Consider the following 24,007-nt stretch of genomic DNA (forward strand, 5'->3'; position numbering starts at 1 on the left):
GGTGTCTTCAGCTCTGGTGTTGGGTGCATGTCTTCTTTCTTCTGTTCCCTGGCCTCTTCGATGTATCGTCAGCGAGTGTCGGCCGGTGACTGACTGTCTTGTCAAATTTTTCCCTTTAAATACCTGCCGCATAGGCTCCAGCAGGTAGCCCCAGCAAGTTGTTACATGATACTGTATCATCTTAACTGACCAGTGAAGGCGCGTAGTTTTAGCAAGTTCATTTATCATTTCATCCAATTGGTTGATGTATACATCCGTTGTAATTGACTTACCAGGTCTCATGAAGCTGTAGTGGATGACACCAGCGCTGGACCACCAAACAGACACCATCAGCTTTATTTGGAGAATATTTTTTTTTGGATTGCGTTTTGGCCCTTTGTCTCTATCCAACCACTGTGTATCCATTTTTCATCACACATAATAATACGATGCAAAAACGGTTCGCTTTTATGCCATAACACCAAGTTTCACTCTGTCATGCATACACACTGACATATTACCCACCCAGCAGGTCATGCTAGCTTCATTTCTTTCAAGCTTTTGCATGTCCACAGTAATCACAGCCCATGTCTCACTGTGATACAAAAAAAATAATAAATTAATACATTAAGTAGAATTTAGCAACACTAGCTGTATAGCCCGGAGTTGCTCAGGTTTGTTTTGACCCTTTAGAATTGGAATTTTTGAAAAATAAAATTTTGCATTATGTAGCTTGTTATTCTCTTTAAGTGAACATTTTTCTGGTTGAAATACACCGAAAAAGGACGACACAGCAGTCAAAAGATCGTAAAAAATAGGGATTTTCATAGAAAAAAAGCACCTTTTTGATGTAAATAATTTTTGGTGTTAACATGGTCCGATTTGAATTTTTTTTCTCCTACAGAATGAAGAGCAAGCCTTCTTCAATCATACTCTCAATTTTGGTCAACTTGTGTCGCAGGGTCTCGGAGGAGATAGTGTTAGTTGAAGGCTACCAAACCTGCCATACACAGACAACTTCAGCTTTATATATATATAGAGATTAGTCAAATGACTTCCGTTTTAATTAAAAAAAAAACCCCACAAAATTCTGAATAATCATTGTTTATGTATATTTATGTTCTATATATACAAATTTATAAAATGTTAAGTAGCTTTCTCAACCGCTGAGGGTTTTTTTTCTGGCATAATTTTACTGAGTATTTCATAGCAATATTCTTCTTCGAAGAGTGGAGTTTGTGGCGAGATTTCATCAACATTGTATCTGTAAAAGAGAGAGATTACAGTTTTACACACACATACGATCAAATATATCATCATCATCGTCATCATTTAACGTCCGTTTTCCATGCTAGCATGTGTTGGACGATTCGACTGGGGTCTAGGGAGTCAGAAGGCTGAGTTTCTACAGCTGGATGCCCTTCCTAACGCCAACCACTCCGTGAGTGTAGTGGGTGCTTTTTACGTACCAGGGGAGGCTGGAACGGACATGATCGGTTGGTGCTTTTTATGTGCCACCGGCATGGAAGCCAGCCAAGGCAGCGCTGGCATAGGCCACGTTCCAATGGTGCTTTTTACGTGCCACCGGCACAGGTATCACAACTAGAATTTCCATTTGATTTTTATTTTGATGTTGATGTACTTGACTCAATAGGTCTCCTCAAGCACAGCAGGTCACCCTACGATCCAAGGTAAGCACAGCAGGCCGTCCTGTGATCCAAGGTACTTTGGATGGGCTGGGGCTGCTATGTGAAGCTGGTGCAGGAAACAGCCATGAACTCATGTTATTTGTATATATATATATTTATCATTGTATGCATATGTACAAGGGGATGCTGAAAAATTCCTGGCTTTAAGGGTTTCACAAAAGGCTTGGTTGGAGGCCCAATCTTCAGAATTCTTTTACAGGGCTTAGAAAAACTGAAGAACTACTGCAATAAGTATGTGAATCTGAGAGGGGAATATGTTGAACAGAATCCTAATTGACTGATCCTCCTCTACTTTCTTTTACCCAAAGCCAGGAACTTTTCAACAACCCCCTTGTAGTATTTAACCCTTTAGCATTCAGATTCCTGTGTCAAATGTAATGCTTATTTATGTAAATCATTTAGAATTATTTGTGTATCATCTTGTAACTTTGAGATTTTGATAATGTGATTCTTTATTTTTAGAATGACATTGTAGGGTAAGGTATAAGAGGCAGGCTCTGGCCACTTTAAACCTAAAACAGGCAGAATATCTTGGCTGGATACGGCCAGTTTAAATGATAAAAGGTCAAAGCAATTCAGCAGTACAATTACAAAACATACCAATGTACCTTTGCCATAACAGAAGACACTACTGTATATAAAAAGTAAATTATGGCATCAGAAGAAATCATCTGGATAAAAATTAGCCTATAGCAATGAGTAGGAAGGACAAAATCTGTTTATAGGAGACCCAACTTTACATATAGGACCTGTGGTGATATTTTGAGATATTTTTCTTAAAAATTAAAAAAGAAAGGAAAAAAATTGTCTTACAATTACCAGCAATTAATGTTTCTCATTTGCTAACTAATTAGCAACAATTTCGAAAACAACTGTTTTAAATTCATTTGATAATTCTAAGTCTATAATCTAGAACAAGAACACAGGTTCTCAAAGCCCACAAGGCCCTTGGGGGTCCTTGTAAGATTTTATTAAAATTTATGAGCAATAAATTGGTTATAATTTCTACAATAAACAAAGCATTTTATTAATTTTTTATGCAATTCCTAAAAATATTTAATTCTAAAATTATAAATAAGATTTTTGAAACATTGAACGGGTATGAGAGGCCATCCTAGTAAAATAGGAACCAAAGGAGCCCACAAGCCAAAAATGGTTGCGGAACACTGATCTAGAAGTTAAAAGGTTTAAGGTTAGTTTTACTTCCTTCTTAACCCTTTCGTTACTGTATTTATTTTGAGATGTTCTGTGTTTTTTTTTCAATTACTTTAACTCTTTAGTGTTCATATTATTCTATCAAACATAATGCTCATTGATTCACATTGATTTGAATTAATCATGCATTATCTCATATCTTCAAGATCTTGATGGTGTAATTACTTAATGTAGAATAACATTGTAGGATAGGTGTGAGGGCCTGGATCTGATCAGTTTGAGCATAAAACAGATTAAATATTTTGGCTGGATATGGCCGGTTTAAATACTAAAGGGTTAAATATAACAAAGAATTTAGTAAAATAACTTAGTTATCATTCAGCTAGTGTTAGGAACATTAATTGTGTCTAAGTTTTGGTGGAAGATTTTAATTCAGAACTTATGGAAACAAGAGATTTATACTCAGAGCGAGAGCCGGTTTCAACCAGGTTGGTATCGAAAGGGTTAAACACACCTCTATATTTGGGCTGATGCACATTAGAAGCAATTGGAAGGGTGTGGATTGAAGGAAATTTAGGCTATTATTTCTAGCATATAGAGTGACCACATTGAGGTCTCCTCTTATGTCTTCTGCTGATTCTTAAATTAAAAACGGTTTCGGAGAGTGTCCAGTAACAGAAAAGAAATGAAGGCAAAAACAAAAGTCACTTACTTTAGCTTATTTACAAAAAAATCTCTTCCAACAGGATTGTGTTTAAATATAGTCAGCATTACTTTCTTCATGTCTGTTCTGTAACGAAGAGATTTTACATAATTAAAAAAGTAATACAAACACAAATAATGGGAAATAATTGAGTTACTTAACAACAGAAGAAACCGATAGAATAAGTACTAGTCCCTGGGGGGTGGGGGTCGATTTGTTCAACTAAAACCCTTCAAGGCAGTGCTCCATCATGGCCACAGTCAGGTGAGTGAAACAAGTAAAAGAATAAAAGAATTCTTTGTTAAGAATGCTTTTTATGTGCCACTGGCACGGAAGCCAGTTAGCCGCTCTGGCAATGATCACACTCGGATGGTGCTCTTAGCGCTCCACTAGCATGGATGCCAGTCATCGAATTTGATTTTACTTGCCTCAACAGGTTTTCTCAAGCAGAGTTTAGTGTCCAATGAAGGAAAGGAAATATGCCACTGTAACCCTGAGGCTGATGACATCCATCCCTCTTGCTAGAATCCAGGTGGGAAAAAAAAAAACCCCTTCGTTGTTGGAATACAGTGCTGGGTGACGCGGCCAAGTAGAAACACCTCCTCACTCTAAAGCAGTGGTTCCCAAAGTGGGTAGTATTGCTCCCTTAGGGGCAGTGGAAAGTTCCTAGGGAGCGTTGATGAAGAGTGGGGCGAGAATGGGGTAGCAATTCCTGTAAAAAAGTGGGGCGAGAATGGGGTAGCAATTCCTGTAAAAAAGTGGGGTGAGAATGGGGTAGCAATTCCTGTAAAAAAGTGGGGCGAGAATGGGGTAGCAATTCCTGTAAAAAAAGTGGGGCGAGAATGGGGTAGCAATTCCTGTAAAAAAGTGGGGTGAGAATGGGGTAGCAATTCCTGTAAAAAAGTGGGGCGAGAATGGGGTAGCAATTCCTGTAAAAAAGTGGGGTGAGAATGGGGTAGCAATTCCTGTAAAAAAGTGGGGCGAGAATGGGGTAGCAATTCCTGTAAAAAAGTGGGGCGAGAATGGGGTAGTGATTCAGGTAAAAACAACAAAACAATGAGTTCATTAGGTTAAGTTTTATTTGTGAAACACAATTGCTTTGAATTTGCTTCTGAAAGATGTCTATGTTTGTGATGGTTAGTTGGGCGCAAAGAATGTGGCCTGGGTCTCAAGGGGGCAGTAGCCCCAAAAAGTTTGGGAACCACTGCTCTAAAGTGAAAGTGTCTCCTACTAATGGTACTATCCTGTTATCTTACTATAATCCAACCATTTGGCCTGGGATACACCAACACATTATATATATCTACAAAGGTATGTATATGGAAGCATACTTACTTATGAGCAAGCAATTCCAGGATTTGCATTAAGAACTTGCCAAGTCCTTTTCGTCGTGCTTCAGGCATAATCTGGATTTCATAACTGAAAAAAAAAATGACATAAAATAAGCAATAAAAAAAAGGAAATCTTTATATATAAAAGTTGAGTTGTGTGTCTGTCTCCTACGATTTAGATTCCTAACTACTCCCACATTTTGCGGTGCAGTGTAACCAAAAGCGGGTATCTTATAGTCGTGATTCATATTGAGCCCTTCTGGGTATTAGCGCGCGTCTACGATGAGTCTATGATTTTAAAAATAATTTACCATCATTTTTTTCCATTTTAATGCATTTTTTCGCTAATTTATAAGGGAAGTAACTCTCTAAAAATGTCTTACGATGGGTCAACGATTTCAAAAAAAATTTACCATCATTTTTTTTCCATTTTTAATGCATCTTTTGCTATTTTTTGGCTACAACTCTCTAAAAATGCTTATATATTTATTTCCTTTACAAACCCGAGCAAAGCGGGGCGATACTGCTAGTAAATATATAAAAGTTACTATACATTTCGTTTTTGGAGTTCGTGTGTTGAAGCATATTCTGTTGTGTCTGGGGAGAGTCATTTTCTTTTTGTGCCTTATAATGTAACACACTCACCGGTAAAATTTCCACTTTTTCCCCTTATTTTTATTTTTCTAAAATTTTCGTTGCATCTTGCAACCTTTTCAATAGTTTTGACTCAAAAATTTTAGAACAATAAAAATAAGAAAAAAAGTGGAAATTTTACCGGTGAGTGTGTTACATAATAAGGCACAAAAAGAAAATGACTCTCCCCAGACACAACAAATAACTATACATTCATTCTAATGAAACTAGCAAAAGTTGAATAGTCTTGAATATTCAAAATCCCACTTTGAGTTGATTCTTTTTACATAGGAGCAGAGTCCCAGAAAGTTATAAAAACTGTTAATATGTATTGTGTGATATCCTCACCTTCCCCAAGTGTCATAATTAAGTGAAATGGCTCCAATCAGGAACTGGAACTGGACTAGTCTTACATCTCAAGCAACTTACCTATATTAATAGATCTATCTTTGTTTATTAAGACAGTTTGTACAGTTCTATATTTAAGAGATGAGGAATTATGTACATTATTTACAATATTTACCTTATTTACATTTGATGGATATTTATCCTCATCTTGTTTGTTGTTAACACAACGTTTCGGCTGATATACTCTCCAGCCTTCATCAGGTGTCTTGGGGAAATTTCGAACCTGGGTTCTCATTCCTAAAGTATTTTTCGATGATGTTGATGTTATTATTATTACTATTATTATTCAGGTCACTGCCTGGTATCGAACTTGGAATCTTGGGGTTAGTAGCCTGTGTGCTTAACCACTACACCATAAGCTTACGGGCATATGGCATAGTGGTTAAGAGCGAGGGCTACTAACCCCAAGATCCTGAGTTCGATACCAGGCAGTGACCTGAACAACAACAATGATGTCATTGTTGTAAAAAGTATCTTAGGAATGAGAACCCAGGTTTGAAATTTCCCCAAGACACCTGAAGAAGGCTGGAGAGTACATCAGCTGAAATGTTGTGTTAACAACAAACAAGATGAGGACAAATATCCATCAAATGTAAATAATGTAAGCCAGCCTGGGTAAAAGAAATAAGAAAATTGAATCATCTCCATGAACTTCACAAATTAAATATATGGTTGATTCTTTGACACAAGACTCATGGTTCACAGCCCTCAAGTTTCCCCCATTAAGTATTTTATAGACCAACTCTGCAGAAGATACAAGTTTGCAAAGTTTTTGTTAGGATAAGGTGTCCCTGTATTTTTTCTATAAATTGGTTCCTTTTGATGTATAAGACTCCATAGATCCATATAAAAAATAGGCGTAGGAGTGGCTGTGTGATGATAAGTAGCTTGCTCACCAACGCATGGTTCAGGGTTCAGTCCCACTGCGTGGCACTTTGGGCAAGTGTCTTTTACTAAAGCCTTGTGAGTGGATTTCGTAGACGGAAACTGAAAGAAGCCTGTCGTATGTGTGTGTGTGAGTATATGTTTGTCCCCCCAACATTGCTTGACAACCAATGCTGGTGTGTTTAGGTCTCCATAACTTAGCGGTTCAGCAAAAGAGACCGATAGAATAAGCACTAGGCTTTCAAAGAATAAGTCCTGGGGTCGATTTGCTCGACTAAAGGCGGTTCTCCAGCATGGCCACAGTCAAATGACACAAGCATTAGTCAGTGCATTTACAGTCATGTAAACACAAGCATTAGTCAGTGCATTCAGGGTAGCTGGTGGGGTGTGGTTTTGCGGCACAAGCAGAAACATCAACTTATCACCAACAAATGTAATCACAGACCAATCTGTGATAAGCGTAACATGGTTCACAACTGAACATAGTGTGTTATTCGCGATCAGTGATGAATGAATCAGTGATAAATAAGGCTACATTTAATCATGCAGATGTAAAATAAGACAAGTCACACTCCGGAAATATATGTTTATTACACACATGTGAGTGGGAACACTGAGATATTTTTGGTATCTAAAGATATGTCAGATACTGCGAGCGCTGCTTCTGATTGGTCAATCCATGGTGATGACCCGAGGTCACGGTGACAGCACTACTTTTGTCATTCATAAGTTACAACTAAACGTGAAGAATTTAGTTATTGGGTTAATAAAATATGGTCGTTTATTCGTGTGTAATAAATAAAATACCAAACTCATTCCCTATGGATACCGTATTTATTACAACTTGTGGCTTGTAATCATATCTAACTCGCTTTCGCTCGTTAGATACGTTTACAAGCCACTTGTTGTAATAAACACGGTATCCATAGGGAACTCGTTTGGTATTCTCTATATATACTACAGCCCAGGGGTTGGCGAACATTTTTTAACCCATTACCCCAAAATATTCTTTTATTTGTATCAGTCATTTGACTGTGGCCATGCTGGAGTACCGCCTTTAGTCGAGCAAATCGACCCCAGGACTTATTCTTTGTAAGCCCAGTACTTATTCTATCAGTCTCTTTTGCCAAACCACTAAGTTACGGGGACATAAACACACCAGCATTGGTTGTCAAGCTATGTTGTGGGGGAACAAACAGACACACGCACACACACACATATATATATACATACGACGGGCTTCTTTCAGTTTCCGTCTACCAAATCTACTCACAAGGCTTTGGTCGGCCTGAGGCTATAGTAGAAGATACTTGGCCAAGGTGTCACGCAGTAGGACTGAACCTGGAACCATGTGGTTGGTAAGCAAGCTATTTATTTACACCAATGTTACCCCACTGATTTGAAAGGAAGAAACATGGATTCTTTGAATTCAAAAGGTTTATTGGATCTATTCATAAGAATCTCTTTACACATCCATTACACTGGACAGATGCAGGGTTGTCAGAAGAAAAATTTCTGTCGTAACAAGGAGCACGTTTTTTATGTCGTTTTACTTATGTCTAATGAGTCCTGATTACCCCCAAGAATTTTCATTTTCAGCCCACTTGGATTGCTTAGAATCACCAAAGCTCTGCGAGTGGATTTGGTAGATGGAAACTGAAAGAAGCCTGTCACTTGGGGTAATTTAACACTATTTGCCGACCCGCTATAGCCTTAGGCTCACCAAAGCTCTGCGAATGGATTTGGTAGATGGAAACTGAAAGAAGCCTGTTGTATAAATGTGTGTGTATGTTTGTGCACATGCAGGCCTTGCATCTGTGTATGTTCCTCGTCACCATTTGACAACCAGTGTTGTGTTTACGTCCCCGAGACTTAGCGGTTCGGCAAGAGAAACTGACAGAAAAACTACTGGGCTTAAAACACGAAAGTACTAGGGTCAGTTCATTTAGCTAAAAATTCTTCAAGGCGATGCCCCAGCATGGTCGCAGTCTAATGATTGAAACAAGTAAAAGATAAAGATACTAGCGAACTGAACATAACGGTCACACAAACTTACCAATAAAGCACTTCATCATCACATTCTAAATCGAACCTAAAATGGACACAGGCGACTGGCTTCTTACTGTCCAAATCTCTTGCTATCAAATACCACGCTTTGTCTTCTGTCATTTCAGTTTTCTTCTCACGGTCACTCCATCCCCAATCACTGGCTTCATACCTAAGGTAAGTGGAAAAAAAAAAAAAAAATATAAAAACGAACCAATAATTAATTTTTGGAAAATGTTAAATATGCACAAGTGATCGATGCCAGGGTTGCCTGACTGGCTCCCGTGCCAGTAGCACATGAAAAGCACTATCTGAATATGATCGGTGCCAGGACCGCCTGACTGGCTCTTGTGCAGGTGGCACATAAAAAGCACGATCCGAACGTGGTCGACGCCAGTGCCCCCTGTTTGGTTCCTGTGCTAGTGGTACGTAAAAAGCACCATTCGAACGTGGCTGTGCCAGTGCACCCAGACTGGCTTCCTTGCAAGTGGCACGTAAAAAGCTCTATCTGAACATGATCGATGCCAGGGCCACCTGACTGGCTCCTGTGCAGGTGGCACGTAAAAAGCACCATCCAAATGTGGCCAATGCCAGTGTTTCCTGACTGGTTCCCGTGCTAGTGGAACATAAAAAGCTCTATTTGAACATGATCGATGCCAAGCCTGCCTCCTGTGCTAGTGGTTGGCATTAGGAAGGGCATCCAGCAGTAGAAACATTACCAGATCAGACTTAAGCCTGATGCAGCTGCTGGCTCTCCAGATCTCATTCAAACCATCCAACCCATTCCAGCATGGTCAACGGATGTTAAATGATGATGATGACGATGAGGTCAAAGGCTCAGTTCCACTATGTGGTTCCTTGGGTAATAATCATCTACTACTATGGACTGGGGAAGACCAAAGCCTTGCAAGTCAATTTGGTGGATACAAACTGTACAAAGTCCACCGTGTATGTGTCTGTGCACGTATCATCATCATTTAACGCCTGTTTTTGATGCTGGCATAGGTTGGACAGTTTAACAGGAGCTAGGAAACCACAGGGCTGCAGCAAGTCCCAGTCATCTGATGGGCATGGTTTCTACAGCTGGATGCTCTTCCTAACATCAACCATTTTACAGTGTGTACTGGTGCTTTTACGTGGTTCAGGCACAGGTGCTGTTTATGTAGCACTGGCACAAGTGCCTTTTACCTGGCACATGTATGCTAGCGAATGTTTACAGTTTGCATTTCACATGAAAATCAACCTCGTTACAGGTGGGGAGAATTCACAAAAAAACAAAAGATGAAGACAACAAATAGATGTATTAGTATAACGCTCAGGAAGTGAAAAGTCTTTAATGTTTTGAGCCTACGCTCTTCACAGAAAGGAACACAGAAAAAACAAGGAGAGAAAATAAAGAATGTGTAGTGGCTACAAATCTATCATGGCGAAGGCCAGACAGAAGAGCCAGGGAGAAGGGGCGATAACAAAGTGGTAGTGATCCCAAAACGAAGGTGCGTGTGCATGTGTATAAGAGAGTTTGTATGTGCACGTGGAAGAGGGCTGGTGATCTTGACGTGTGCGTGTGTTTATGTGTAGGTGTGAAAATGTGGGTCTGGAAAGTGGTCAGTGCTGATGTGTGCGTGGGGTGTGTTGTGATGTGATATGTTGTGTGGTATGGCGGTGCAAGGTGTAGTGGTGTGTTGTGATGGTGTTGGGGGTGGGGGAGGCAGGAGCTGGTGTTGTTGACATTTCCTTATCAACAAAAACAATACTATAAAGGTGAACATATCAAAGTGTTTGCTTTTAATGGATGCAAATGATTTAGCTCTCATATAATCTCAAATAAAATACATTGAAAAACAAGTAAAATTTGAGAAAATATTTAAAGCTATTTTTTTTTATTTATTAGGTCCAAGAGGAAGAGCAGCACCCATGATCCCCAAGGGCACCCAAAAACAAGAGAGATTGAGGTGGCTTTGAGTACTGACACGGTGATGGCTACAGGAATGAAATGTGCAGGATGGAATTCTGGAGATGATGTGTGGGGAGGAAGGACTGGGCAGAGTGGTTAGTGCTGGGTTTGATTGGATACAGTATGGATAATTAGATAAATATTATATTATAATTAGGAGGAAAGAAAATGAGAAAACAGTCAATTGGGGGCTCCTGTGTAGAAGTGGTACAAGACCAGTTTGCTCCAAAGAGCAAAGGCCATGTAAGTTGTGATACAATAGGCAGAGAGGAGGAAGCACGGTGGTAGAGAGCTTGGAGTATATCCATCAACAAATTCATGTCAATAGGCTGAGTGATATTTCTTGTAATAACTGGAAGACAAGGTTACCTGCTGAACTGGTTATTGTGCTTAAGGCCAATAAATAGTTATGAGAGAGAAAAATTCTTTAACCTTTTTTGTTACTGTGTTTCTGATAAAAAGAATACAATGGTTGACTCAATGAAGAATTTAATAAAATAACTTTGTCCTTATTAACCCTTAGCATATATATTTCTTTACTACCCACAAGGGGCTAAACAAGGACAAAGAGATTAAGTCAATTACATCGACCCCAGTGTGAAACTGGTACTTAATTTATCAACCCCAAAAGGATGAAAGGCAAAGTTGACCTCGGCGGAATTTGAACTCACAACATAAAGACAGGCGAAAAACTGCTAAGCATTTCGCCTGGCATGCTAACGTTTCTGCCAGCTCGCCGCCTTAGCATATAAACTAGCCACATGTGGCCAAAAGGTTCTGCCTGTTTTATGTTCAAAATGGCTGGATCTGGCCTCTCACACATACCCTACAAAATCATTCTAAAATTAAAAACAAATACATCGTTAAAATCTCCAAGCTTTGATATAATAAATGAATGATTAATTCAAGACAATGTGAATAGATGAGTATTGCATCTGACAAGGTAATCTGAATGCTAAAGGGTCAAGCTAGTCCAGCATGCTAACGATTCTGCCAGCTCACCACCTTAGAAACAGCTATATTAATGAAAGAAGGCAGCGAGCTGGCAGAAATGTCAGCACGCCAGGCGAAATGCGTAGCCGTATTTCGTCTACCGTTACGTTCTGAGTTCAAATACCGCCGAGGTCGACTTTGCCTTTCATCCTTTCGGGGTCAATATATAAAGTACCAGTTTCGCACTGGGGTCTATGTAATCGACTTAATCCCTTTGTCTGTCCTTGTTTGTCCCCTCTATGTTTAGCCCCCTGTGGGTAGTAAAGAAATAGGTATTTCGTCTGCCGTTACGTTCTGAGTTCAAATACCGCCGAGGTCGACTTTGCCTTTCATCCTTTCGGGGTCGATAAATAAAGTACCAGTTTCGCACTGGGGTCTATGTAATCGACTTAATCCCTTTGTCTGTCCTTGTTTGTCCCCTCTATGTTTAGCCCCTTGTGGGTAGTAAAGAAATATATATTAATGAAAGAAACGTAAGTTATGAAATGAAAAATTTGAATTTGAATGAGAGTTTGACACTTTTCCAAATAGAGAAATATTATGGTAAAAAAAAATTCTTACAATGACTGCATATTAGATTTCGTCAACTGGAAGGCCCAGTTAATGGTTTCCTTATCAAGTTCAGACACCTTGGAACATTCGATTTTAATGTCTAATCTGTAAAGAGAAAAAAGAAAAAAAATCTGTGATGGACTCTTTTACTTGTTTCAGTCATTTGACTGCAGCCATGCTGGAGCACCGCCTTTAGTCGAGCAAATCGACCCCGGGACTTATTCTTCGTAAACCTAGTACTTATTCTATCGGTCTCTTTTGCCGAACCGCTAAGTAACGGGGACGTAAACACACAAGCATCGGTTGTCAAGCAATGCTAGGGAGACAAACACAAACACATATATATACACATATACGACAGGCTTCTTTCAGTTTCCGTCTACCAAATCCACTCACAAGGCACTGGTTGGCCCAGGGCTATAGCAGAAGACACTTTCCCATGATGTCACACAGTGGGACTGAACCCGGAACCATGCAGTTGGTTAGCAAGCTACTTACCACACAGCCACTCCTGCGATTGTTTAAAATTGTTATTTTTGTTTATTAATTTTTCTCAAGCCCAAGGATTCATAAAACCAGTCAACCAGTTTCCATGGTGATGTATAAGTGACTCTGAGATCACAACACTACTCCTGAACTGGAAGCCAGTCTGTTGCAGGGTACAAGGTAAGCAATATTGAGCAGAGAGGAGAAGTCAGATACATCAACCCCAGTACTTGACTGGTACTTTATTTTATCGACCCCAAAGGTATGAAAGGAAAAAGCTACCTTCAGTGGGATTTGAACTCAGAACATAAAAACTGAAGAAATGTAGCTAAACATTTTGTTGGGAGAAGTTAACAATTCTGCCAGCTTACCACCTTTAATATTATAATTTAAGGCGGCGAGCTGGCAGAACCGTTAGCATGCCGGGCGAAATGCATAGCCGTATTTCGTCTGCCGCTACGTTCTGAGTTCAAATTCCGCCAAGGTCGACTTTGCCCTTCATCCTTTCGGGGTCGATAAATTAAGTACCAGTTACGCAGTGGAGTCGATATAATAGACTTTATCCGTTTATCTGTCCTTGTTTGTCCCCTCTATGTTTAGCCCCTTGTGGGTAATAAAGAAAAAAATAATATAATAATTACATTAAGTTTTGTATTAAATAAACATGACAATGACCACAAAACTTAATTAGAATGTCTCTGTTTCTACTGGTGCTTTGAGATTCTGGTAGTTGTGACATGATACTCCTGATACTGTAGAAAACAATTGTCTAGGTGTTCTCAAATTATATTGGGTTGTCCAGAAAGTTCGTGCCGATTTATAGTAGCTTAACCGTTCGACTTATTTTAGAACATGGTTGAGTCCATAAAATAGGATTTGACTACACCTCCATTTAGAGCACAGTTTAAACTATCTCTTCGTGGAAGAAGGTTTATGTTCCTATATAACCGGTATTAATTCTGTAACCCTTTAAAATGGAAGATAAGAAAGTTTATATTGGGAACCAGACAAAAATTGCTGCAGCTCGGCTGGGAGGTGTTACCCCACCCTCCATGTTCACCAGATATTGCTCCTTTGGATTTCCACTTATTCAGATCTCTGCAGATTAGTCTTAATGGTAAAAATTTCAATTCCTTGGATGACGTAAAAAGATACCTTAATAAATTCTTTGCCATGAAACCACCTCAGTTCTGGGAGGAAGGTATTTTCAAGTTAAAAGAAAGATGGAGATGCATTGTGCAACAAAATGGTTCATATTTGGTTGATTAAAAATGTAATGGCAAGTATTTATTGACCTTTTTTTTTCCTTTAAAAATCGGCACAAACTTTACGGACAACCCAATAGAATCCTGTATCAGCACTCTTAAAGCTACCAAGTCATTTTCTAGCAGGTACATTTCTATGGTTACTTCCTTCACAGAAAACTGGTGCAAATAGCTCGCATCAGAATATCACCAATAGAGAAATATGAACAAAGGATTCTTCAGCCGACATCATCATCATTTAAACCTTTTGATACCATATTTCTGTTGACATATACTGCCTTCTTTTTCAATCAATTTTTAAAATGAAGAATTTAGAAAAATAGCTTTCTCGTTATTAAGCTGCTGGAATAAATTAGAATAAAATTTTGATGGAAGATTATAATTTAGACCATATTAAAACAGCAAGTTTATGTCATAGAACCTATAGCAGTCTCAGACAGGTTAACGTCAGTTTTTCAGGCCAGCATGGACGAGTTAAGTCCCCTTTAGCGACGAGTAAGTTTTTGTTAAGACATTTGTTTTTTTACATCGAGGAAAAATGTGTTTTGTTGATATACAAGCAACATACACACGAACATGTATGCAATAGCTATACGTACGTACGTGTGTGTGTGTGTTTCCCATATATATATATATAGATATATATATGAACCAATTTCAATGGATTTCGCCCAAATTTGATGTTGATGTTACTTAGTTTGGTTTGAAATAAAGAACTTGATTAGCTTAATAATTCTAACATAATCCCGGGCAAAGTCGTTTTGTACTACTTGTAAACTTATAAATCTAAATTTAAACCTACCCATTTCTTTCAAACTTTTTGAATGGCATCAACATAGACAAAGGGTCTTCCAGCTGCAATATTAGAGATGAACAAAAAAGAAAAATTAGAAAAGTTTTAATTTTAAAACATGACCTCAGATCAAATTTCTTGCTAAACATCACCATTTCATATCCACTTTTCCATGCATGCATGCATCATCATCATTGTTTAACCTTCTGCCCCTTCTGTTCCTGGAAGCTGTTTTTTATATTTTCTGTGGATTGTTTGAAGCTCACCTTCTTCCTACATCTCGATCCTTGGATCTTACATTTATATATATATACCATGCTAGCATGAATTGGACGATTTGACTGACGTCTGGCGAACCAGATGGCTGCTCCAGGCTCCAATCTGATCTTGCAGAGTTTCTACAGCTTGATGCCCTTCCTAATGCCAACCACTCCGAGAGTGTAGTGGGTGCTTTTACATGCCACTGGCACGAGGGCCAGTCAGGTGGTACTGGCAACAGCCACGCTTGAATGATGTTTTTTATGTGCTACCTGCACAGGAGCCAGTCCAGCAGCACTGGCAACGACCTCGCTTGACTGTCTTTTTCACGTGCTAATAAGGCAACGCTGGTAATGATCATGCTCGAATGGTGCATTTTACGTGCCACCGGCACAAAAACTAGTTAGCCACTCTGGCAATGATCACGCTCGGATGGTGCTCTTAGCGCTCCACCAGCACGGATGCCAGTCATCGAATTTGATTTGGATTTCACTTGCCTCAACAGGTCTGGATCAGATAATTAATTTAGGCAGATTTTTCACAGCCAGATGTCCATCCTGGTGTTAATCTTCACCTGTTTCCAAGCAAGGTAATATTTTCCCATGGCTAGATATGTTTTTCACAGAACACTGGAAATGAGCAACTTTGCTTGTATGGTGGTGATACTCATTTACGAGTATCACAAGAGTACATACAAACACATGCACAATGGACTTCTTTCAGTTTCCATCTATCATATTCACCCGCAAGGCTTTAGTTGGCCTGGTGCTACTGAAGCAGGCACTCAACCAAGTTGCAACACAGTAGAATTGAAACCAAGAACAAATGGCCAGGAAGCAAGTGTATTAATCACAGAGCCATACATTTTATTCTAACAGACACAGTAAAAGAATAACTTAATTCTGAAAATTGCTAATGCAACAAATTTGATAGTGGGGGCGCAATGGCCCAGTGGTTAGGGCAGAGGAATCGGAGTCGGAGGATCGCGGTTTCAATTCCCAGACCAGGCATTGTGTGTGTTTATTGAGCGAAAAGACCTACAAGCTCCACGAGGCTCCAGCAAGGGGTGGTGGTGACCCCTGATGTACTCTTTCACCACAACTTTCTCTCATTCTCTCTTCCTATTTCTTGAGTAACGCTGCGATGGACTGGCATCCCGTCCAGCTGGGGGGAACACATACACCACAGAAACCAGGCCCACGAGCCTGGCTAGGCTTGAAAAGGGCGACGTTTATCGTTTTATATATATATATATTTGGATTTTATCTATTCCATTCCTTAACTCTTATATTTTCATTCACATACCTGGAAAATGGCTGCTACCGTATAATATAAAATAATTTCTTTCAGATTATTATATTTTGATAAGGGACAAATCCACAACCTTCTGCCCCTTCTGTTCCTGGAAGCTATTTTTTATATTTTCTGTGGATTGTTTGAAGCTCACCTTCTTCCTACATCTCGATCCTTGGGTCTTACATTTATATATATATCTGCGTCACCACAGAAACCGGGCCCATGAGTCAGGCTAGGCTTGAAAAGGGTGCAAAGAAAGAACAAATTTAATAACATACCTTATTAGCAGCTTCAACTTTTGCAATTGATGCTTTTAAACGAGAAATTTCCTAAAAAACAAAAAAAAAAAAAACAAGTCAATTCCTAAGTTTACAAGCCAAAACCTTGCTGTCTTATTTTCACCACTATCATCATCATCATCAGTTTCATGACCAGACTTGTATGTATTACTGCAGTTGTTATACATTCATGTGATTTCAATTGTGTGTGATTTGAACACACAAACATAGAATAATATAAACCGTCTGTCTCTCTTTCTTGTGTACTTTTTTTTATTTATTTATTCCTGTTTCCTCCTTTCTTTCACTATCTCTTTCTGCACATGGGTTATTACCTCCCTTGACTTAAAGAGTATAATATAATATTTTGTTCTACGAAAGGCACAAGGCCTGAAATTTGTGGGGAGGGGCTAGTCGATTACATCGACCCCAGTGCGTAACTGGTACTTATTTAATCGACCCCGAAAAGATGAAAGGCAAAGTCGACCTCGGTGGAATTTGAACTCAGAACGTAATGGCAGACGAAATACTGCTAAGCATTTCGCCTGGTGTGCTAATGATTCTGCCATTTCACTGCCTTAGAGTATAATAATGAATCTGCAAAGGGAATGGATGCTTTATGCAATAAACATATATAAAAAACTATTCCAGTGAACCCAAGTTCAGAATCTCTTAGTTGTAGAAAGTTATATTTTATCTCAAGAGAATTCTAGAATGTGGCCTCCTATCTAAAACTAAACAGTGGATTTCCGATGAAAATAGAGATATAAACGTTTTGGGATTTGGTTTGCAAGATTCTTTATATGAGTTCGTGTGTTGAAGCATATTTTGCTGGGTCTGGGGTGAGTCATTTTCTTTTTGTGCCTTATAATGTAACACACTCACTGGTAAAATTTCCACTTTTTTCTTATTTTTATTTTCCCTGCAACCTTTTCAATAGTCTTGAGTCAAGACTATTGAAAAGGTTGCAAGACGCAACGAAAATTTTAGGAAAATAAAAATAAGAAATAAGTGGAAATTTTACCAGTGAGTGTGTTAAATTATAAGCCACAAAAAGAAAATGACTCTCCCCAGACACAACAGAGATATAAACAAAAACACAAAAAATTAGGCGGGGGCAGTTAAATTTGTGAATTTCAATAGCATATGAAGAAACAAATAAATGCTTAATCAACAAAACAGGTGGTTCCATACCTGTTGTTTCTTCTGTCTTTTTTCTTTTGATTTAGCAGTTCTTCTCTGAAACAAGACAAAAAAGAAAAGAAAAAAATCAACCTGTGTTTAGGATATACTTGGAATACAGCAATCAATAGCTGTGCGGTAAGAAGCTTGCTTCCCAACCACGTGGCTCCAGGTTCAGTCCTGAGATTCAGCATGAAAAATTACATCAATACACCAAATTTGAAAATTTGCACTTGGCCGCTATTTGCTTGTACTGGTCGCGTTGAGAACTCGGATGTTCTTGGACCCCGCACTACCAATTTCCTTCATAAAATTGGGATGACAGCGGCTCGTCTGAGAAATGAGCTCCACAAGGTAGGGGAGCCGTTGCAGGTAAAGACACTGGCCATTTCCGAGGCAGTGCCTTTGCTATTTATGTCCATGACGTGCGGCAGAACACGTTATTGGGACTCGGGTGCACAGCCTGTTACTCCCTACCCCAATATCTTTCGTTGTTTAACCTTCATCCTTTTTTATTTTTATTTTTGTTTCCTTACTCCTTTACTTATTTCAGTCATTTGACTGTGGCCATGCTGGAGCACCGCCCTTAATCGAGCAATTCGACACCCGGGACTTATTCTTTTGTAAGCCCAGTACTTATTCTATCGGTCTCTTTTGCCGAACCGCTAAGTAACGGGGACATAAACACACCAGCATCGGTTGTCAAGCAATGCTAGGGGACAAACACACACACGTATATATATATATATATATATATACAATGGGCTTCTTTCAGTTTCCGTCTACCAAATCCACTCACAAGGCATTGGTCGACCCGAGGCTATTGTAGAAGACACTTGCCCAAGGTGTCACGCAGTGGGACTGAACCCGGAACCATGTGGTTGGTAAACAAGCTACTTACCACACAGCCACTCCTGCGCCTTGATTTCATATTTTTTCTAAAATGAGAACATCCAACAAAACTAAAAAGAAGAAAAAAACCTCGTGACTCCATACACTCTACGTCGTAGACTCTACGACAATAAAGCATGTTTCCTTCCTTCTTGAGCCATGCCTGGCTCACAGGGCCGGTTTCCCGGTTTCCTTGGCGTATAGGTTTCCCACCTGGAAGGGAGGGATGCCGGTCCGTCGCAGGTGAGCTGCAAGATGCAGGATGAAAGAGTGAGAGAAAGTTGTGGCGAAAGAGTCAGCAGAAGTTCGGCATTATCTTCTGCCGGAGCCGGGTGGATCTAAAAGGTGTTCCGCTCATAGACTCACACATCGCCCGGTCTGAGATTCGAACCCGCGATCCTTCGACTGCAAGTCCGCTGCTCTAACCACTAGGCCATGTGCCTCCACAATAAATAAAACACATGTGGACAACCCGGTTTAATGTTCGACGTCTCAGATAACCTATTTAGATAACGCAAGATGAACAGCTCCGTATTGCAACGAGGGATATAGCGTGGATGGTTGGCTTACTTGAGCTTGAAGAGTTACGGTCAAAATCTGTCGCGGACGAAGCCTACGGAAGATTGACAACATATCTCAATGAAAAATTGCTCCAATCACTTGAACAACTGAGTGGCACAGCCTCCCCGTCTGAAGTATTCTTCCCGAAATGTTGATATTCTCTAATTTTCGTTGGGGAATTTTCTGTACTTTTTGCCAAAGTGCCAACGTCAATCATCACTAGTTTCCTTGGTTTCAACTGATTCACGTCATAATGAATGGTCCAAGCTAATTTTTCGCGACAGCGAAAACATTCCAAAATCACTGTCCAACCTAAGTTTGGTACTATTTAAGGGTACTACTTGAGAACAGTGGTCCCGGTGCGCGCACTCGCGTAGTCGCGCATCCGCACTAGCTAGTCGTGACTAGTCGATCCTACAACGACTGCCTAGCAAAGTAAATAAAACACAAAGGATCGACTAGTCATGACTAGCTAGTGCGGATGCGCGACTACGCGAGTGCGCGCACCGGGGCCACTGTTCTCAAGTAGTACCCTATTTAAGAAGAGTAACTAAAGGGTCTGACCCAGGCATATTCGTTTAGAACAAGTTGTTGTACTCCTATTGCACTTATTTTTTTGTTCTTATGCCCGGGTCAGACCCTTTAGTTTGACCGTAAATAGTACCCCTAAGGGTAAATAGTACCTTAAATAGTACCCCTAAGTTTACCTGTGCTTTTGACGATATTATTCCGGCTGTATAAATATTTGAAGTGGCAGAAAAACCACCAAGAACAGTGCAGAGGCTGCTGAAAAAAAGGATCTAGATGGCTGCAGCCGAAAGTAGTGATCGGTAGGGGTCAGCAGAAGGCCGTTTGGACCCGAACCAAGGCTTGTTGTAAGACCCGAAACAAACCACCGAGTCCGAGGTACATTGACAATGAAACTACGTATCGCATCTGCAGATCAGATATTTGTGGAACCATTTGAGGGAATCTGTACAAACCCCAAGAATAATGGACATTGAAGAATCGTAATCAATCGGCGAAAGAAACGCGAACAATCACAACATTTCTGCATTTGGTATATTTTGCAGAGAAATACATTTATAGAGCCAATATTAAAAAAAATTTTTTAATGTCCCAAAATTTCTTATATTATTGTCAACATTAGCGCGGGAAAGTTACATTTCGAAACATTAGCGACAGAATTTAAGCATGTAATATGTAATAGTATTTGCATAATGTATTGGAGATCTTTTTTATCAATGAAATAACACACTATAAGGGGAAAACTTTTTTTTCTAACAATGAAATAAATACGATGTAAATTTTTCTTATAACACTATGAATCAATACCATTTGTACCATCGAGTGATGAAACAAACTAACTATCAGCTACATATATTGTAAAATAAAGGATAATAAAACGGAATATTGAAAATTGATGTCCAAATTTTAGATGAATCCCTAGAATTAATACAATAAAGACTACAAGGCTAATACTCACCCCCATGATCGCAAATAATGGCCAACACCGTTTCCCGCCTTTTTCCTTTATTGTTTATCTCTTCTATGAAGTTACCTCCCTTAAACAGCTGACTTGATCTTTCCTTCAGCTGTTGAATTAGGGTTTAAATTAGTGAATGTCAGTAGAGCTTTGGTACTGATAAGTAGGAAGTAAAAGCGTTTTTCGATTACTTATTAGTATAATACTTGGACCTTTTCGGTTTGAACGGCAGTTTTTTAAATATAATTTCCACGTAACTAAAGACTTTTAAACTTCGTATACTGGTAGAATGTGTTTATAAAATATTTTTTTCTCTTGGCTTTATTGAGAGAATTCTATAGTTTGTAAGATATTTGTTGTTTTTTTTCTTCAATTTCTGCAATTCCAACCAATCAATGACGTCTATTGAGTTGAAAACATTCTGTGCCTTTTTCTATCAGTGTCATATGAAATTGTCACCCATAATTATGACCTAGTATCGATCTATTGCATTTCAATCTGTTTTAGAGTTAGGGTGGGGAGAAGGGTATCTTTTTTTCTTCACAAATGTAAATAAACCCAATCTGTTTCTTAAACGAGGGACATATTCATACGGCACAATGTTTTTTACCTCAGTAGACGTCAGTGATTGGTTGAAATTGCAGAAATTGAAGAAAAACAACAACAAATATCTTACAAACATATAATTTTCTCAATAAAGCCAAGAGAAAAAGATGTTTTATAAATACATTCTACCAGTATACGAAGTTGAAATTTTTTTAGTTATGTAGAAATTATGTTAAAAACTGCCGTTCAAACCGAAAAGATCCAAAAATTATCAACCCATTGAATACTGCCTTATTCTGATCTGCCTTGTGCATTGTACCAATGTTCAGATATAGTCATTTGCTTTTCCTAACTTGCGTTGTCACCCACATCTCCCAAACTACTGTCCCACGTTTTTCACAACCTTGAGAATTTCTGAATTCTTTTTCTTTAGATTTGCATTATTCTGAAACTGCATATATACCTGTAACTTTCTAGATATTTACAATTGATAATCTTTAATATAAATTGGACATGGGCGATCGTTGTATTCTTTCTTGTCTTGAGGTTCACAACCAAACGGCTGGGTGGATTCGCGTGAAAAAATGGCACACATGTGCAGACGGGTGCATAGATTGGAATGCAGTTTGTAATTTTTCCTAACATCCCATACTTACCAAGAAAATCGATTAAAACGTTTTCTATTGGAATTTCCCTCTTTCTTCTGCCATTAAAGCAACCAGTTGCTTAGAAGCTGTTTTCAGACGGGGTGGGGTCAGGAAATTTTCAAATAGTTGGAGGTTCCAATTGAAACAGGGAACCCGAAATGATAAAGTTGACAAACGCTGTTATAGATTATGCCTAATCGAAAACGATCACAGCCACATCATCCAAACAGACCGGGTGAAACCGGGCCTAGCTGCTAGTGAAATATATAATAATGGAATCTTTATTATGATCAGGACGATCTTATACAGAATGGGACAACAAAAGACAAAAATGTTATACGAGTTCGTATGGTATCATTTAAAAATTTACTAAAATATATTTTATCAATAGATAGATCGAGAGATATCATCCGCTCAGTCGAAGTCGACTCTCGGTTACTCGTTGGACCAGTGTCCTCCAGTCAGTTCTATCCTGGGCCGCTTCCTTCAGATTGGCCATGTCCATTCCGGTATCACTCCTGATGGTGTCAAGCCAACGGGTTCTTGGTCGGCCTCTTCCTCTCTTGCCGCTGACCATTCCGAGCATGGTGTCCTTCTCCAGGGACTCTCACCGCATAATATGACCGAAATATGCCAATCTACGCTTGGTGATCCCACTTCTAGCGACATTTTGGGGCTTATCTGCTTATATTTTATATACAATTAATTTAACCTTAGACTAGAACTTTTTTTAAACACATAAGAAAACAAAGCATTAAAAAAAACGAAAAAGAAAACCCGAATAGATAGTTTATATATAATAATTCCAATTAAACTTAATCACAACCTTTATATACTTATCTTAATTCTCCTGAACGTCAGATTATTAATTAAGTGGTAACTATTTTCGTTGAACACCGCTTGATTTTCATACGTAAACAAGATAAAAATGAAGAATGAGAAACATGTTTTATGGTTTATCTTAATTTGCGGTTGGCTTTTATGTTCATTAAAGGCCTCCAAAAGCAAAAAGAAAGAAATTATGGTTAGTACTTTACTCGGTAATTTTCAACGAAATCAAGTATATCTATTTCAGTGTTAAACATATTTCAATCATTCGCTGTTGTTTCATTCATCGCGTTTTTGGGAGATGGCGCACGATAGCAGACGGCAAGAAACGACGCTTTTCACTATTTATTTCGTTCAGTGCTTCTCACTTATGAATTACAATTTTCTTAGTTTTAATATATGTGTTCTTTCACGCTATTTTCTTTAAAACAATATTTCAGAATCCTACTAAATCGCGATAAATAAACTGTGTTCCTTCTTCCCTGATCAAACACGGACGTTAAAACCAAAGAAACCTGTCCAATGTTTTCGAAATTTGTTTTTAACTAAAATCATAAAACGAACAGTTCCTTCTGTTTTATTTCTTATTTTATACTACAAAACATTTACTCTGATTACCCATTATTTTTATTGTTTGTGTGTGTGTTTATTTTTTTACTATTTTAGTATAGTCAACCGGTATTTGGGGAAGAGAAATATTTACCTAGAATATCCCTAAATTTATTTATTTATCTTCTGTTGTGTCTGGGGAGAGTCATTTTCTTTCTGTGCCTTATAATATAACACACTCATCGGTAAGTGTGTTAAATTATGAGGCCCAAAAAGAGAATGGCTCTCCCCAGACACAACAGAATATGCTTCAACACACGAACTCATATAAAGAATCTTGCAAACCAAATCCCAAAACGAAATATTTATTTATCTATTATATTTGTTCCCACACTGATTTAGATAATTTTTATACATAATTAATATTTCATATTCGAAAATTTTATACATCTTCAATTAGTTCCATTGCAGTTTAACTCCATTCTGACAAATTTACTGTTTCATGTTCCTAAAGAAAACTTGTAGTTCTTTTCTTTATAGAAGACAACCGATTTCGGAGGAAAGTATTTGTAAATTGTAAACAAGAACTATAT

At 38.7% G+C, this 24,007-nt stretch overlaps 2 protein-coding genes across 5 annotated transcripts in view; one reads left to right on the forward strand and one right to left on the reverse strand.

Moving 5' to 3' along the window:
- Positions 1-1,067: 1,067 nt before the first annotated feature.
- Positions 1,068-20,910, reverse strand: LOC115217455 (N-alpha-acetyltransferase 40). 3 transcript variants are annotated; one of them, XM_029787157.2, is made up of 9 exons: positions 20,845-20,910; positions 17,919-17,963; positions 16,725-16,775; positions 14,902-14,954; positions 12,358-12,453; positions 8,860-9,021; positions 4,882-4,965; positions 3,556-3,633; positions 1,068-1,243 (listed from the first exon to the last, which is right to left on the reverse strand). In XM_029787157.2, exons 1-9 carry the CDS (start codon positions 20,848-20,850, stop codon positions 1,126-1,128), a joined length of 693 nt encoding a protein of 230 aa, XP_029643017.1. In that variant the 5' UTR covers positions 20,851-20,910; the 3' UTR covers positions 1,068-1,125. The 3 variants fall into 3 exon arrangements, with proteins under 3 accessions (XP_029643017.1, XP_036363120.1, XP_036363121.1); XM_036507227.1 differs by lacking the exon at positions 20,845-20,910 and adding an exon at positions 19,368-19,600; XM_036507228.1 differs by lacking the exons at positions 12,358-12,453; positions 20,845-20,910 and adding an exon at positions 19,368-19,611.
- Positions 20,911-22,947: 2,037 nt separating this feature from the next.
- The window catches only part of LOC115217355 (uncharacterized secreted protein ARB_06907), a 30,512-nt gene continuing 29,452 nt past the window's right edge, over positions 22,948-24,007 (forward strand). For both annotated transcript variants that reach the window (XM_029787023.2, XM_036507218.1), the window contains exon 1: positions 22,948-23,061. In XM_029787023.2, coding sequence (XP_029642883.1) covers positions 22,966-23,061 — 96 coding nt within the window. In that variant the 5' untranslated portion in view covers positions 22,948-22,965. The remainder of the gene's footprint in view (positions 23,062-24,007) is intronic.

The sequence above is a fragment of the Octopus sinensis genome, linkage group LG11, assembly GCF_006345805.1.
Source record: "Octopus sinensis linkage group LG11, ASM634580v1, whole genome shotgun sequence".
NCBI lineage: Eukaryota > Metazoa > Mollusca > Cephalopoda > Octopoda > Octopodidae > Octopus > Octopus sinensis.

Bases quoted from the DNA above. Each gene is read 5' to 3' on its own strand.
- LOC115217455 (XM_036507227.1), bottom strand. From the start codon at position 19,430: ATGTTGTCAATCTTCCGTAGGCTTCGTCCGCGACAGATTTTGACCGTA. The intron at 16,776-17,918 runs GTATGGAACCAC...TTTGTTTTTTAG, and splicing joins AAAGACAGAAGAAACAACAG to GAAATTTCTCGTTTAAAAGC. The intron at 1,244-3,555 runs GTAAGTGACTTT...TCTCTTTTACAG, and splicing joins TTTTTTGTAAATAAGCTAAA to ATACAATGTTGATGAAATCT.